This window comes from Gavia stellata, chromosome Z (assembly GCF_030936135.1).
Source record: "Gavia stellata isolate bGavSte3 chromosome Z, bGavSte3.hap2, whole genome shotgun sequence".
NCBI classification, from domain to species: Eukaryota; Metazoa; Chordata; class Aves; order Gaviiformes; family Gaviidae; genus Gavia; species Gavia stellata.
Window position 1 is genome coordinate 9,838,690 of NC_082637.1, and position 15,687 is coordinate 9,854,376.

General features: G+C 37.6%; 1 protein-coding gene across 1 annotated transcript in view; it reads right to left on the reverse strand.

Annotated features, from left to right (window-relative positions):
• KIAA1328 (KIAA1328 ortholog) overlaps positions 1–15,687 on the reverse strand; it is a 174,416-nt gene that overhangs the window by 150,463 nt on the left and 8,266 nt on the right. The window contains exons 4-5 of the mRNA XM_059834078.1: positions 13,829–13,923; positions 5,200–5,315 (exon numbers count right to left, since the gene is read on the reverse strand). Coding sequence (XP_059690061.1) covers positions 5,200–5,315; positions 13,829–13,923 — 211 coding nt within the window. The remainder of the gene's footprint in view (positions 1–5,199; positions 5,316–13,828; positions 13,924–15,687) is intronic.

Below are 15,687 nucleotides of genomic sequence, written 5' to 3' on the forward strand. Positions count from 1 at the left end.
GACTGTCCTTTTGCAAACAGCAGCCCTGGGGAGGTGCACACACACACATACATGTCTGTTAACCAGGACATGAAGACTACACATTCAACAAAGTACACTGCCAAAGGCTTTCTATGCAAGACTTTTTGTTTTGTTTCTTAACCTGTGATGACAACTTGGTGGGTCAGATTAAAAAAGGAAAGGAAATAGAAGAAGTGCCTGTTTCTCTTCCCATTTTCAGAAAAGCAAATTCAAAATTATAGAGAAAAGTAAGTACGACAGAATAAACAAGTAAATTCTGTACTCTGATACCTGCTTTTCTACCGTTTTATTCTTTGGCCTTAAGCAAGCCAGCAACTATTTTTCTTCTGAGTAATAATACTAATGCTACAAAGATAGATAGGAAAAGAAGAAAATATTTAAATAGCACTAATTTATGAGTATATGCAAGAGTAATGTAATGAACAGTACTATGGCAAAACTAAAAGCATTTTATTAAAGACTCTAGATAATGCTTATAAGAAGCCCATTATTCTTCCAGCAAATTAATATTCTATGTCTCACTAACAATATCAGCAAATGAACTGTTTTAGTTAAATTAATATTCATGTTAACAGCATGCAAAATCAACTAATTAAGTAGTCCTAAGTTACAATATTAAGGACATATGTAAACAGAGTCTGTGATCATTTTTAAGACTAGCCAAGTAAATCATATGGGTTTTGTTACATGAACTTGGCTAGGTCTTCAAATCAACAGACCATGTTCAGTCAGAAAATAATCCCAACAAAAAGCTTAAGTAATCCAGGTACCTTCTGAATATAAACCCAAACAGTGGTTTAGTAGGACTGATGAGTTTAAATTTACAAAAAAAAGAAAAGTTTGTAATAAACAGAATCTTTTCTTCCCTTTACCTCCCTATTCTTTGTCTCCAAAATGATAATTTCAGCACAGCTTAGAATTCAATAACCTTTTTTTTATTAGGAATTTTACTCTTCCCCAATTAATAAATCTTCACAGAAATGTTAAGGCTGTTTCTGCTTCTTCATTTATGCAACACCATCAAATTTAGATGAAAAAATCTGTAATGGTGATAACAAGAAAAGCTAAAAACCATAAAATAATTTCTTTGGGCTTTGAATTAACAGTAGTATTTGTTTTTTAATAATCTCATTATTATCATTTTTTTCCTAAGACATCTATCATGACAGTACTGGGGCACCTTACAAAAGATATTTTCCTGTTTCTGAAATTAAATCGTATTTGGGACCTAAATTAATAATATGTGCTTGAAAATATGCCAGAAAAAAAGGAAGCCAGAAGCTTTTCTGTTAACAGCTCCTAGCAGAAGTGGAAGAAGGGGCAGCACAAGTAGCCTAAGAGCATAACGTGGTGTGCAGTGCTCATCCCTTATTCTGAAAATGCAAATGAAACAACAAAAATAAGAACATAAAAGTTGTAAGTCAAACCCTCCAAAGGCAATGCCAGAATTTAGATTGCCGCTAGAAGCGCCGTTCAATCAGCCGGTATGTATCCATCATGATCTGGGAATACAGAAGCAAAGAGAAGACAAATACTAAGAGTGTACGCTGAGGAAGACACAGAGGTAAGTTACATGTGGTGAGTCTTCTCACGTGAGCTTAGTCCCAAATTCCATTTCAAAGTTTGGAGGGTGCCAGAATACACTGAACAGACACATCCCTGCTTTCATCAGCTGTCTCACAATCATCTGACTGATTCTAGGCTACCTGCCTCCACCCTGGCTCTTCCTTAACCCTGACTGCTTATCCCAAACACTTTTGAACTCAGCAGTCACAAGCTTCACTTCTTTCACATCAGCCATGCTCAGCCCAACCTCCTTTTCAAAGTCTTTCCTTCCAGCCACGTTCCAGTTCTCACTTCCCCAGTACAGCCTCCACTTCTGTTTTCCCCTCTACCTCCTGCTTAATCTTCCCTTTGAGAAGACTAATTTTTTCCACCGCTTTCCCATCCGCATACCTATAAGATGCTTTCATTGTGAAGGGCATCAAAAGAATGGCAGGACCTGTTACTGGATTTTCCAGTTTGGCCCAATTGGGCAGATTCTAGTAAGAACAGCAAAAGATGTCATCACAGCATGCATACCTTACACCACTAAGCACCACATCTCCAAAGAACAGCAGCACTACAACTGTTTAGAGGAAAGGCTACAACAGTTTATTATAGACGTAATAAAGGTTTGATCCTCTCCTGGTTTTGGAACTGGTTGAAACACTTCAGATGAAGTTTCTTTTGAAAGAAGTCAGTTTCAAGTGGAAATGCCCTGTGAAAAACTTAGTCAAAATACCTACTTTTGACCAAATTGTAAGATAATATGACAGGTTTAACAATACTGCTTTGGGGAAAACGAGTAGACCAGACTACTTGAAATCCCTAATTTTCCTTAATTCTATGATAATAAGTATTTGGCAACCCTGACAACAGGCTGGCCTATTTATGATTCACAGTGTGCTCATCAGGGTTGTCCTTCATTAACTGCAGGCCCTAGTAAGAACTACTCAAATTTCAAAGTTTCAACTGCAATGGAAGGACAGAATTGACTTTTAAGTTTGCATGAAATTTTAGTTGTTGTTCCCTACCCAGACAGCACTGACCAGTTCCAAAGCAAATGTAAGCTTAGGCTGCAGACAGATACTGTTTTTTCAGTACTGGTAAGTTACTCAAAGTTTTGCAGTAAGAACACTGCACAGCACCTACTCCCCTAGCCCCAAAGCTTTTGTCATAGTTCATCAGCAACAAATTCAAATGGATGGGTCCACATAGCTTCTCAAAAAAAAAAAAACCTCAATCACAATAAAAGGAGGAAAATCTGCCCTTAAAGTAGGGATTTCAAGCACACAACACGTATGTTTGCTGCGACAGTCTTAGTAAGAAAAAACCCAAACAACAAAACCCATGTTGCTTTAAAAAAAAACCACCCCACACTGCCCATGCTATTCAAATTAAACCTCTACCAGGTTGAAATTACACTTCACTGGATAGCTGCAGTTATATCAGAAGCACTGATTTATTATTGTAGGGTAATTTTAAATACTGGGCCAGAGAAAGTAATTTTACAGAGACTAAATTAGCTTTGGGGGGGGGGGAAGGTAAGTAAAATTGATTTTACAGGACTTTAACGTTTTTTCTTACGGTTTTATATCCCTGATAACTTATTTGCAAGTGAACTCTGTACATTTCAGAAGAACTTGAAGAATTTCAAGTTGCTGTACTTGAAAATAGCCAGAATCTGTATTCAACTTTGACAAGTCACTTCTACCATTTCTTGTCTCTGCAACAAGCTTTAAGATAAAAAATTAACTGATCAGAGGTACGTTGAGAATCTTGAATCATTCATGTATGATAGGCAAGTATTGCAGTAGTTAAAATTATATTGTTTTAAATTATAACCTTGTTTTATATTTCTAGGCTTTACAGAGTTTTATGAAGTGTAAAATTGCATGCATTAACCTTCTGCCTTGTCTACCAGACTTCTGAAAAAGTATTCATGCTTGTGCAATCTCTTTCTAGTACAGAAAAAAAACACAAACAAAAAAACACAACCAAAAACCCACAAAAAGAACCCAAGCAAGCATGCCTACTTCCCAGTAGCCAAATAAACCTCAGATGAATTAGTGAAAGCTTTATGTGCATAAATTAAAAAATATTAATCAGGAACATTCATCCCACTCACATTCATGAGCTAACTGAATATACAAGACGTAATATACAACAAAATACTGACTTCAGTGAAATCAATGTAAAAGAGTTGTAGTCACATCTAATGGCTCTTAAATACATCAGATTTAGTATTTTCCAGGAACTGTTCCATGCCCGGCTAAGCTTGTTGATGTGTATATTATTTAGTACAAACAGACCAAATTCTTTCTATCAATATAAGTGCCACTGTGCTACAAGGGATCTTCTGGGTCATCAAGGGCAATCCCCTGCTGACAGAGACAACGTATCACTGAATTCCCTCCATAAGCCAACCAAGCTCCACCATAAAAAAAGCTTTTTTTTATTAAGCCTTCCAGTGCTAAACTGTGAAATATGATTGCTCGAATTTTTCAAGAACCCTCCTCTAACTTAAACATGAAGTTTGTGGACTGTTTATCTCCATTTATTTCTATTCCAACACTGGCCTATAGCTTGAAGAGTCCCTTTTTGTCTCGGCACTGTCTGTCCCCTTACCATCATTTCGATCTACTTCTATATGGCCAGTTACTGTTCATAAGCATACACACACACACACTTTAGTGTCTTCTCAGAAAATAGCTTGTCCAGGCCCCCCATCACCTTAAGTAGCTCTTCTCCACAACTTCTGTCACTAACTTCATTTTTTACTAGAACAAGGGATGACTTGGGACTGAAAACACTATTGTGCACTAGGTTTCATCCATGCTTTTTAAAATAGCATTAGTATCCTCCCTACTTGAAATACAGCTCCTGTTGAATCACACACTATTTGTTTTTGCTGTAGTTGCAGCACTGTCTCTTCCATATGCCACTGTAGTCAACCGTTAGCTTTCCAAGGAATTAAACAAGAAAGCATCAATATCAAAGATTTGGAAGAGAAATGAACAAGAGACTTTTGTAAAGGTCTATTGCACCACACTGAAGGAAAATTAGAATCCCTGCAACATTGACTTTGCATGTGATATTCCAGGATTGGGACTAAGCACATGCAGCTTGACAAAAATGGAAGTCACAGTCTGCAAGAAAAGAGAATCAGCTAACTTTTATATGAAAAACAAACAAACAAAAGCCACACCAAAAAAAGTCTGAACTGGCTAAACCTCCTAGTACGTATATACAGTTCAAATGCCTTCAGTGTAAGCTGTCTTTCTCTGGACATGGAGAGTACTGGAATACCATGCAAGTTTTAGACCTCAATTATAACAACCTAACAGGATTAAGTAAAAAAATAAATCTATAACCATATTTTGATGCATAAATTCCTTATTGTCATTTCTAGTTGACAAATATCTATTTCATAGCAAAACAACATCATAGGAACAGCTGGATGGCAGTTTTAAGCGCAAATGAACCAGCGTCACATGCTGACAAGTCATCTCTCTGATTGCTTTTGAATGGCAGCACATGCAGATTTATTCTCTGCCATAAATTAGAACAATTATTGCTCTGTAGTTCACTTTTTATTTCAGACAGTGAGCCCCTGCACATATTTTTAAAGGATATCTTCCCTTTCCTTGATGATAAGTTCATTCTGTTCCTCTAGCTGTTTGATCTTCTTCTCAAATGACTCCTGTTCAGCTTTCAGCCGTTCTTCTGTCACCTCCTTTTCTTCACTTACCCTGAAAAGAATTTGAGAGAAATAAAATATATGCCCATAACCACAGTGCCTGACTTCTAACTCCTCCACTTTCCAGGTAAATAGATATCACCCTCTCCACCCTTAAACAGGTTAGTTCCTCATAATGTTTATTTTATTATATTACACCGGAAGATGCGTATGACTTTATGCAATAAATTATTTTTTCAAAGACTCTGGTCTCAGTAGAGTGCATGCGCATTAATGGGCAGCGTGGAACAACAAGGTAAGGACCTGAACCCACAATTAGATTTGTGCAGTCTGATTCCCTGCAGCCATAATGAAGACACACTGGGAGCCTTACAAGCCTAGGGCATGTAAACAGACAACTCAAATGGGAGAGCTTAGCTGCTGAGACAAGAAGGAAATTGAAAAACTTTTCTGTTTCTTAATCTATAAACTAATCCTTCTTTCACATTTACTGGTCAAATAGAAGTTCAGGAAAGGAATCGTTTTTCTTGTTAGTTTTCTCCAAACAAAACAGTTTGTCCTCTTCTGGGGATTTTAAAATATCAAGCCGCAGGAGTAAATTTTCCTTTCTGTCTGGGCCATGGCACCCTGTATCTTGCTGCTCAGTGTAAATAAATGGATCAAGATTAAAAGATGACAATGTGAGAAAGGTTTACAATGATCATTTATTCTGCACCTCAAGAGCAGGCTGTAAAAACAATTATTCTGGTATCACGTAGGCAATAAGACCATTATGCACAGATGATCCTGTAACTATGCTAAAAAACATGGCTTAGAAATCATGGTTCTATAAAAGCTCTACAAAAATATTAAGTAATGAGCTTAGACTAATAAATATTATTGCTCTGCACTTAGGCGATTTCTGTTGTGGAAGGCTCTTAAAGTTCAGTCTTCTATGATGATGAAACAGCTGCCACAACACAGGTGACAGGAGATGAAAGCAGTACAACTTTCAGAAAACTTCAATGTTAACTTCCTTTAGTGGAACAATCCTATAGGAAGAGGAAAGGGGGGAGGGGATTATTTTTATATATTTATGTATATATATAGGCATTGGACTAAGCCTTCCACTTGTCCCATCAGACTCATTGACATTCTTAACAGAGAACTCCATTCAGGGACTGAGCCATCCATTTGACATCATGATGTTTCCCTTAAGAGAGCACAGATTTGTTTTGATATTCTAGTAGAAAAAACGTAAGTACCACAATTGGGTCACCCCCCTGGGGTGAACTATAAACAGGCAGTATTCCCCAACTCTGAGATCAACTCACAGCTCAAGCACACTGCATGAAGTTGGAAATAATTAATAATACTGAAACTCACATCTTTTCTCTACAAGCCTGGAGGGAGAAAAACAACATATAGCATACAATCAGATTCTGTAAATTAGAACAGTTTGAAAGCTTGGAACAAACTATTAATGGGAAAGTTTCTAAATTACACAAAAAAGACATGGATTTAGCATAAAAACATTCCCCTACTCATATGCCCATGGTCTCATTTACAATCCTGTCCCTGGCAGTGTTCATCAACTCATTCCTAGGCCCCTTTCCCTCTACTCAAAGACTGTCAAAAGGGGTGTGCACACATCAGAAAATAAACAATGACAACAGAACCAGCTGTATTAACTCTGGATCCATCCCAACACCTATGTACTCCTTAGTTAAGCAGGGAACAAACTTTTGAGAACTATCTACCATACATCCTTGCTCCCCGATAGAGTTACAACTACCGTACATACGCCACCGGCTGCAGACCCAGGCTTTTGCATCTAACCACAACCACTTTGTTTTCTGTGAATCTAGAGCAAACAGGTAAGTGACTACAGTGACTTCTTTCATGTAATCCATATACGACCTTGCTTCACGTAATCAGTGAAAGATGCAAGAATGCCTCCTGTTTCTTAGGGTAAAAAAAAAGTAGAGAAAATTAGAGAAAAAGACAATGAAGACAGCAATGACCATGTAGATGAAAGACAGGAAGGAAACAAGAACAGGGGGGAAAAAAAAGATTAGAAGGGAAAGAGCGGACAAGTATCATCTCCAGGCCACTATATAAGGAGGGAAGCTTGCTTACTAGCTGCAGGAGTGACGCTGTATTAGAAAAAGGTTCGGGACAACTGAAACACGGGGCCATGCTGGCACCTAAGAATATTAAAATCAAACAACAGTGTAAGAAAATAAGATAAGGTAAGCAAGACCAGAGCACTAGAGAAATTAGACTAAACATAGTAGGTTTTACCCATCTCCAGATTCTGTGATTTGCTGCTCGTATCAGTCTGCATCACATCCGCGTGCTGTGTTTGTATTTAACACAGATCACAGCAAGCTGTCGTACTCCCAGACACATGAATATATTGTGCCACATATCTTAGGCAGTAAATGACTGAGAACAGTAAGTGATCTTAGAAGAAACGTGGCAGTATGTGTTTATGTATCACAAAGCAGGAGACAGCCCATAAAGGGCAGGCAAGATAGAGAAGACAGTTACTCACAGGAGGTGGCAAAAGGAAGTTAGAGAAAAAGAATACAAGAATGTCATCAGATTATGCTGGGTTTATGTCACATCCTTTATATATCTCAGTGAGATTTTTTTTATATACTTATTTCTTGCCTTCTGGTAGTAAAGAACACATGATTTTTAGCAGAACTAGGAAGGACTTCACTGATGCCAAACAGAAACATTACAAGGCTCATAATGCTCCTAAAAAGGATTTTCACCTGCTTTTCATCCACTTGTGGTCAGAAAAGAGCAGTGAAAGAATGAAGGCACTGCAACTACAAAGAGCACAACTGCTCCGCTGAGCAACACACTGGTGTCCAGCTCTGTTATCATTGTTCCCAGGAACCAATAGAGGACTGACAGCTGAGAGCGAAGATGACAGATCAGTAGAACTATTCCTGCTGTTCACTGTCTGCAACATTTCCTTGCATGCAATTTACATTGACCTATCTTGTGTCAAAGGATACACACTATCTTTGTTCAAGATTTGTTTTAAATTCAACACTTCAAAGCTTATGTAATTCTAGCTGCATCTAAATAAATATTTTAATTTTATTTTACAGGAGCCTCTGTAGAAAAAGAAAAATTCATAATGCAGATATATTGACAAAAACACCTCGTAGGACATCAGCCTCAAGGTTCAAATTAATTCCTAATTCACCAGTTCCAGTTATCATGGTGTGCTCCCAAGTCCACTGCTGATACTAGTAGTTCTGACTGTCTGATCTGAAAAAGGAACTGATCAACAAGTTTGCTGATGACACTGACTCATTCAACTGAGTAAGCAGGATTGATGCTCTCCAGGTGGAATTTTTGAAGCACTGCACAGGTCAACAGCTCTTCAAGTTTTATTTGTCTAATGAAAAACTGGCATGCACAAGAAAGAGCCATGATAATACTCACATCAACACTACACTAGGGACAAAACTCAAAAGAACTCTTCCTGACTGAAGGTACTTACAATCTTTACAAAAGAAAAAAGAGCTGGAAAAGCAAATTAAAAATAGTGTTTTTTGTTTTTTAAAAACGTTAGAAAAAATTGAGCTTTTACCAAGAGAAATCTGAATGCATTAAGAACTGTGGCTGAGCAAGTTAAGACAGAAGACAAACAAAAAGCAGAGACACAGACACTGGAAACTTCACTGATCAGTACTATACTGGTTGGGAACATTTATCTTTTAGGGAACACTCACCTGATATTAGTCTGCCAACCAGCTAGCAAAGATGAAAATATTTTGGTAACCATTCTCAAAAGCACAGGTTTTACATTCCAAGCAAAGAATGGCATCTGAAACAGGCAGGACCACTCAGGGAAGAAAAATGGAGCAAGGACCAAGATACGGGCATCATGCAGAGCCCAGCACACGCAGGATCCATGGAATGAAATCAGGTATTCCAAGTAAAAGGTGCACTTCAAAAAGATGAAACAAGAAGTTTTCATGCCAGAGTTGATCACAGCATGCCTCTGGCAGAACTGAGCAACAAAGTGACTTTTAATACCAGCGCTGCAGGAAGAGAGAATGGCAGTATTTTTTGTCTAAGGACACTGTTCACAAATCCGATACATTTTACTGAAGTATCATGGGCAGTTTGTATAAATTAAAAAAATTAACAAAAAACCCCAACGATCCTGAAACATAATTGAAATTGCTGCACAATGGATAGATTTTATGATATGCAACTTGCAAAATAATACAAACTAGATGTCACAGCATGAATTTATAGCTACAAATTACTTTTTAAGCACCAAAGGTAAGTGTGATTGGTGTTACAATAATCCTAGGCATGCTTTACCTATCAACAAGAAGTAATTTCCAGACAAGCTTAGATATATCTCATTTGCAGTCTCACTGCCTGACCAATTAAGAGAACCGCAGCACAATATTGTCTCCTAAAGTAGCACACAAAAAAAAGAAGAAAAGACCTTGACATTGAAGTTAAAGCCAGGTAACAATTTGGTTAAATATGAGGTAGCGTAACCCAGGAGAGAAGGCAACCCAAGAGGCCAAACACTGCAGATTTGTAATACGGGCTTCCACAGGCAAGTTGTCCTTCAAAGATCCTAAGTGCTGGAAGAAAAACACTTAAACAGCAGATATACGCTACAATAGTTTTACTATTCTCCTTTATAACGGTTTCCAGTTCTGTAACCAAATTAACCTTCTGTTTTGATTCCCATTTTCACCTTTTGTTGGAAAAAATTTCAATTTTAGTTGGTCAATTTCATCTTCATATCAGGATAAAAAGTCCACATAAAGCAAGCCAGCAGAAAAGACCAGCATCCCAGACTGCTAGCACCGTACAAAGGATTTAAGAATCCAAGATATTGGGAAGGAGGAAGAATTTTCTCAAGAAGGAACAAAGGGCTGTCTGAAGGCTGTTTTACTAGCTGCTGGGTACAAGTCATTCTGGGCGTGCCAGTGATCTTTGCCAGAAAGACACTAATCTGATAGCAAAAAACCATCTTGTATCTCATTTGAAAAAGGCAATCACTCCCTCCCTTGGGTGGATAAGGGCATTATGATACCTTTCTACCTAAATTGCTTTCAAAGATTTGTTTGCAAAAGGCAAACATAGAGAAAGCTGGCTCCCTGTTATCTTATCTGAAGAAAGAAAGAATACAAACTAGTTAGACAGCAATTCTCACCAGTAAAAGCAAAAATTAAACTTTCATGAACCATTCTACGTCACCTAGTCAATGTCTCTGTTCATTCAAAAGCAAATGGCTTATGTGCTCTGTACAGGCATATGTGAACTGTGCAGACAGGGAAGAAGTATTTATGATGTACATGTCATAGTAGGAGCCAGAAAGTCACAGTACTATGGCTTTATATCAGTTAGGAGTGAGGTGAATGCTTGCAAGCACACACTCACTCTGTCTGCAAAGAAAGCTATGACCCCCTCCATTCAGCCAAATGCCAAGACAGAGACAGCTTTCAAAATCTGCATATCACTTAAAATATTTCACTCCAGAATACTTCATAACCATTCTCAGTATGATGTCTAGCAAATCCTTAATGCTCAACAGCCAACTAGCTAGGTCCTGGGGGACCTTGCGCTGCTCCCTCTTGGAAGAAGCTAATGCGTCCTGACACTGGCGCAGAGTACGAGTACGAGGGTAGGAATCGTTCAGTGTCTTCACCATGTCACTGCTCATTTCATTACATAAGCTGATGACTGCTTCAGGAGTAGCCTGCAGTAATGAAAGCTCAGAGAAAGTCTTTTTTGCCCCTTAAAAGGACTCTGCTTGTAGGGAGAGCTAAAATTTGCTCTTACTGTTCCTGCCACTTTCACCACCACGCCACCAGCACCTTGCTGAAAACACGAAGGTGCCATGCTGGTTGTTTTTGAAAAAAATGGCTGATCACTCTCATGAGTTTCCCATTTACTCACAGAGCACTTTGGCATTCATAGGCATGACTCATTCTACTCAGAAATTCCCCTATCAAAACAATTTGAAAAGAATCTGCTGACACAATTTAAAAAAAATCAAATTTACAGCATTTGAGTCTTTTAAACTTTGGCTCCAGTTTGCCTTTCTCTTTTCATCTGAGGAGGGAAGATAGACTGGATCTATCCAAAGAAACGCAAAATAATGGCTAGATTTACAGGTGGCAGCACAGAGCAAAACCTAAGATTATTTAGCCTAGAAATGAGGATTAGAAAGGATACAGCTGAGCCCTTTCTTTCAACCCTGTCTCAAAATTCAATTTCATAAAGTCCCTAACAGCTAACGTGACATCAGCCACTGGAATCCCCAGCAGCAGAGCATTACAGCCCAGTAGCTGATTTTCTCAAAGGAAAGGAAAATAATATAGCCACTGTTAGAATTTACTCACACCAAAACAAAGTCTCTCCCTGCAGCATATTAGCTAATGCACAGGCACACACCTTCCCAGTGTTGAAAAGTGCATGGGGAATGAGAGTTGAGAAAAGAGAATTAAGAATAGGAAGAGAAAGAAAAGTACGTTAGCTCTCCTTCAGCACTCGCACAAGTCAGGAGAAAGACCAATATCTTGAACTGCTCAAGCAAGACTTGGTTGAAATTCAAGCCCCAGCTGTTAATCATATTTTGCTATGGGTTTCCACTCAGACAGAATTTTACCACCTTAAAACTGTCTTCATGCAGACGGTTACTGACCAATCTATTTCTGTCCACCATCCCACAATAAACATGCAAGAATTAGTCCCATCTACTATCACTTTCATTCATAAATAGTAGCAAAATAAAGAACAGTGAAGTATAGCTCTGGTCAAGCGAGATCTTTATTATTCCAATTATTTATTGCAGGACAGCCTTCCTGGAAAACTTTCAGCATTCTGCTGGTTCGTTTTCTTCTCTGAAATAGCAAAGAATGTTCTATGGCATGTAAAAACCCTCCCATCATTGCACAACTAGGAATGAAAATTATGGAGAGTTTTAAAAAAGTGACGAGGTGAGCGGAATTAAAGTTCAACTTCCCTATTACTCTGCAAAGGACTTTTAATTACATCCAATAAAAATATGATTAGGTTTAAAAATAAAAGAGAACTAACTATAAAATAATAGTGTTCCACTAATTTTACTTTTCAAAATTAATGTTGCTGCACCTTCTATTTTTCTTCAAAGAAATGTCAGGCAGAAATATCAAACTGCCCTCAGGGAAAAATCACAGCATCTGAGATTTAAGAAGAATCCCATGCTCAAATGAGCTAGTGTACTACTATTCACTAGGGAGCAGTGTATTATGAGGAACAATGTAATAAAAGGCTTTTTTTAATATTAGAATATACCTCTATCTATCAACAGTGGCAACAGTGTCCGAATAGCTCCAACATCTGACGATTTGTAACCACACTTCCCAGCAATCTACTCTTTATGACAGCCTTAACTAGACATTTTCTAACACATGAGGTAGGATAAAATAGAGTTGCAAGCATGAAGAACTTCAGGAATTACTGAAATAACAAGAAACCTTATACTGGTACAAATTATTATGCAAGTAAAATGGTTCACTGAATAAGGATAATCAGAGAGAAAATATTCCTAGCTGCACCAGAGACTTATTCCATGACCTTGAGCAAGTAACTTTACTTCTCTGCCCAAATTTTCCTATATAAAAAGAAAAAGGACAGTAATGCTTGCCAATTATTGCACACACATATGAAATCTATGGCAAAAAGCATTTCATTAATACCTGAGAACTTGCATTTTGTTCTAGAAAAACTTTGCCTTTACAAATTCTTAGTATGGACACCAACTTTTAGTCCAAAGGACCTGAGATCACCTCACAAGACTTTCCCCTCTGATGTTGTGCGAAGGCCTGCCAAAGTCCCGTGTGCTCCTTCTCAATTTTACAGCCACTACGTCAGAAGCAGATTTCCAGAGATTCTGAAGTGTTAGGGACATAATTTATCTTCATGAATGCAACTAGCACTGGAATGAAACTTAGAAAAAACCTTCTGCTAAAGCTGAGAAACTTGCACTATTTCTGCCTCTCCTTTCAAAGAATAGGGAGAACTTGAAGAAATTAATCAAAGCAATGGAAAGTTTGGCTAGACAAGTTAAAATTACACTGGACTCTTTATTGCTCTACGTGTGCAAACACGGGCAAATACTGATTAACATGTTTCAGCCACAAGATCACCGATCCACCTTTAAGGCAGCATTCCACATAAAAGCTTACCCCTGACAAATAAGCACTACAAAGTTGCATATCAAAGTTTGTCATTTCCAAAAGACAACGTGTTTATTTAAAGCACATGATACAAGCAGCAAACAAAACCCTAGCCCTGTGACTAGGTTTATATGGATGAACTTCTGCAGGTCACAAAACTTTGGCCCTGTTTTCAATACATTTAGGGGATTTTGGGTCAGGAAGCAAGGAAAAAACATCAGGCTGCTTCATCGTTCATACCTCCTCCTGCAAGAAATATTACCTTATACAAATATTCAGTTCCATAATGCTGTTCTACATTGCTTGATGTTAATTAGAGACTCTCCTTAAACATAATGCATTTTCAGTTGATGCTTATTCTTACCTGGCAAGTTCTTTAATTAAGTTTGCAATGCGTCTCTTGTCCTCAGGACACAAATCCTTCAAAGAAGCACTCTTCATTCCTCCTTCATTAGTGACCTGAAAATTTAAAGTAACATTTTAGAAAGTACTCTTTAGGGAGAACAAATATTTCATAAGATATTAAAAGCATTTCAAGACCTAATAATTAGAAGTTGAAAGTAGACAAATTCCAACTGGAAATAAAATACATATTTTTTAAAATGTAAGTACAGTTCAGTGAAACAAATTACCAAATTGTGAAGAATTCTTTTAAGAGACTTGTAATTCAAATGCAGGCTGCTAGCTTCAATAGTAAACATGCTGGGTAAAGTTTTAAGGCATACACTATTCATTGATTCATACTAGATAAAGGGCAGTAGGTTCTCATGACTTTGAAATCTAGCGCAGCGATATCCAAATCCAAGTTCAAACTTTATTATATTAGGATCCTAAAATAAAGAGTAAGAAAAAACATTCTGCCTTAGTGCATATGACCAAAGCATTAAAAAAAAGCAAAAAAGGTATGCAATGTATCATTAGCAGATGGTAAGACCTTATTTCAAAGAACATTTTTAATACGCAGGAAAGTACACATCCTTTCGCATGTCACTATCATTTGTTTTTAATCACTTACTTGCTACCTACGTACTTACTACTCCTTCTCAAAACAATCTTTTAATTTGCTCCAGTACTTCAGTGCTTTTAATGCATTCCTTTCTCTCACTGCGAGCTGCAGTACTTGTTATCCATGTCCACCAGAGGGCACATTGCCTTTCGTGTTTGCAAAAGTCCCTTGTATTATTGAGGTTACTGGCATTATCTATTTTGAGTGTTTCCAACCAGGAAACAGTTCTAAGTTCTAAATTGTTTTATTTATCAAACACTTCTGTCATTGGTGACTCAGTTCTCCAGTGCTAGCGATATGCACAAAATAAGAATCCCAAGATGAAAGCAGCGATAAGAGCTACACTATTCCGTCCAGGATTTTGGCAAGTTTAAATATTTCCACTTAATCTGACTTATTTTCAGTTTAGACTTTTAAAAACCTACAGATATTACAAACCTCCCTGAGCACATACAGCACTTAACATAAGATACAAGAATGCTATCAAGTGCCTTGAAGTTTGGCCAAGTTAACACAATACAGCACAGAACAACCTCTGAGCACACAAAGCAAACACTGGGCTTCGCTCCCTCATTAGCAGTAATGGCAGCTGATCTGCACACACCAGAGAGGAAGTGCCCCCTTCCATTCTTGGCTAATTGCTTCTTGAACAGTGGTTTGAAACAATTAAAGGACTATGTCGCTTTTGAAAGAGGTGATGATTTTATACAGACTCATGTCATACCCACCTGACCCTTCAGTACACTCTTTATTTTCACTTCAATATATTTTCCTCAAAAAAAAAAAAAAAAAAAGAGAGGAGTTTCACAAGGCAAATTAGACTTCAGGGCTTTTCAAGGGGACATTTGATTTCACAGTTTCCTTCCCAAACATATGCTATTTACAGTAATACAAATGAAGAGATAATATATTTAACTTAACTGAATTTTACTTCAACTAAACATACGGTTGAAGGATTTCCATTTCCCATGCTAAAAACATCTGAAAAATATTTTTTTCAGCAGCTAGATGATGGAACTTCTTTAAGAAAAATAAAAAGTTACAGGGCATTTTTCACTGAAAAAAGAGGCAGAAGCTTGATCACATTAGTGAAGGAGATTTTAACAGAAGGTACCTCAAGGTATTACCCAAACCTATGTACATACTGTCAGACAAATATTTGTGGGATGAAGAGGATAATCTGAAAAGTTGGTCTGTGTTTTTTTTGTATCACCCTC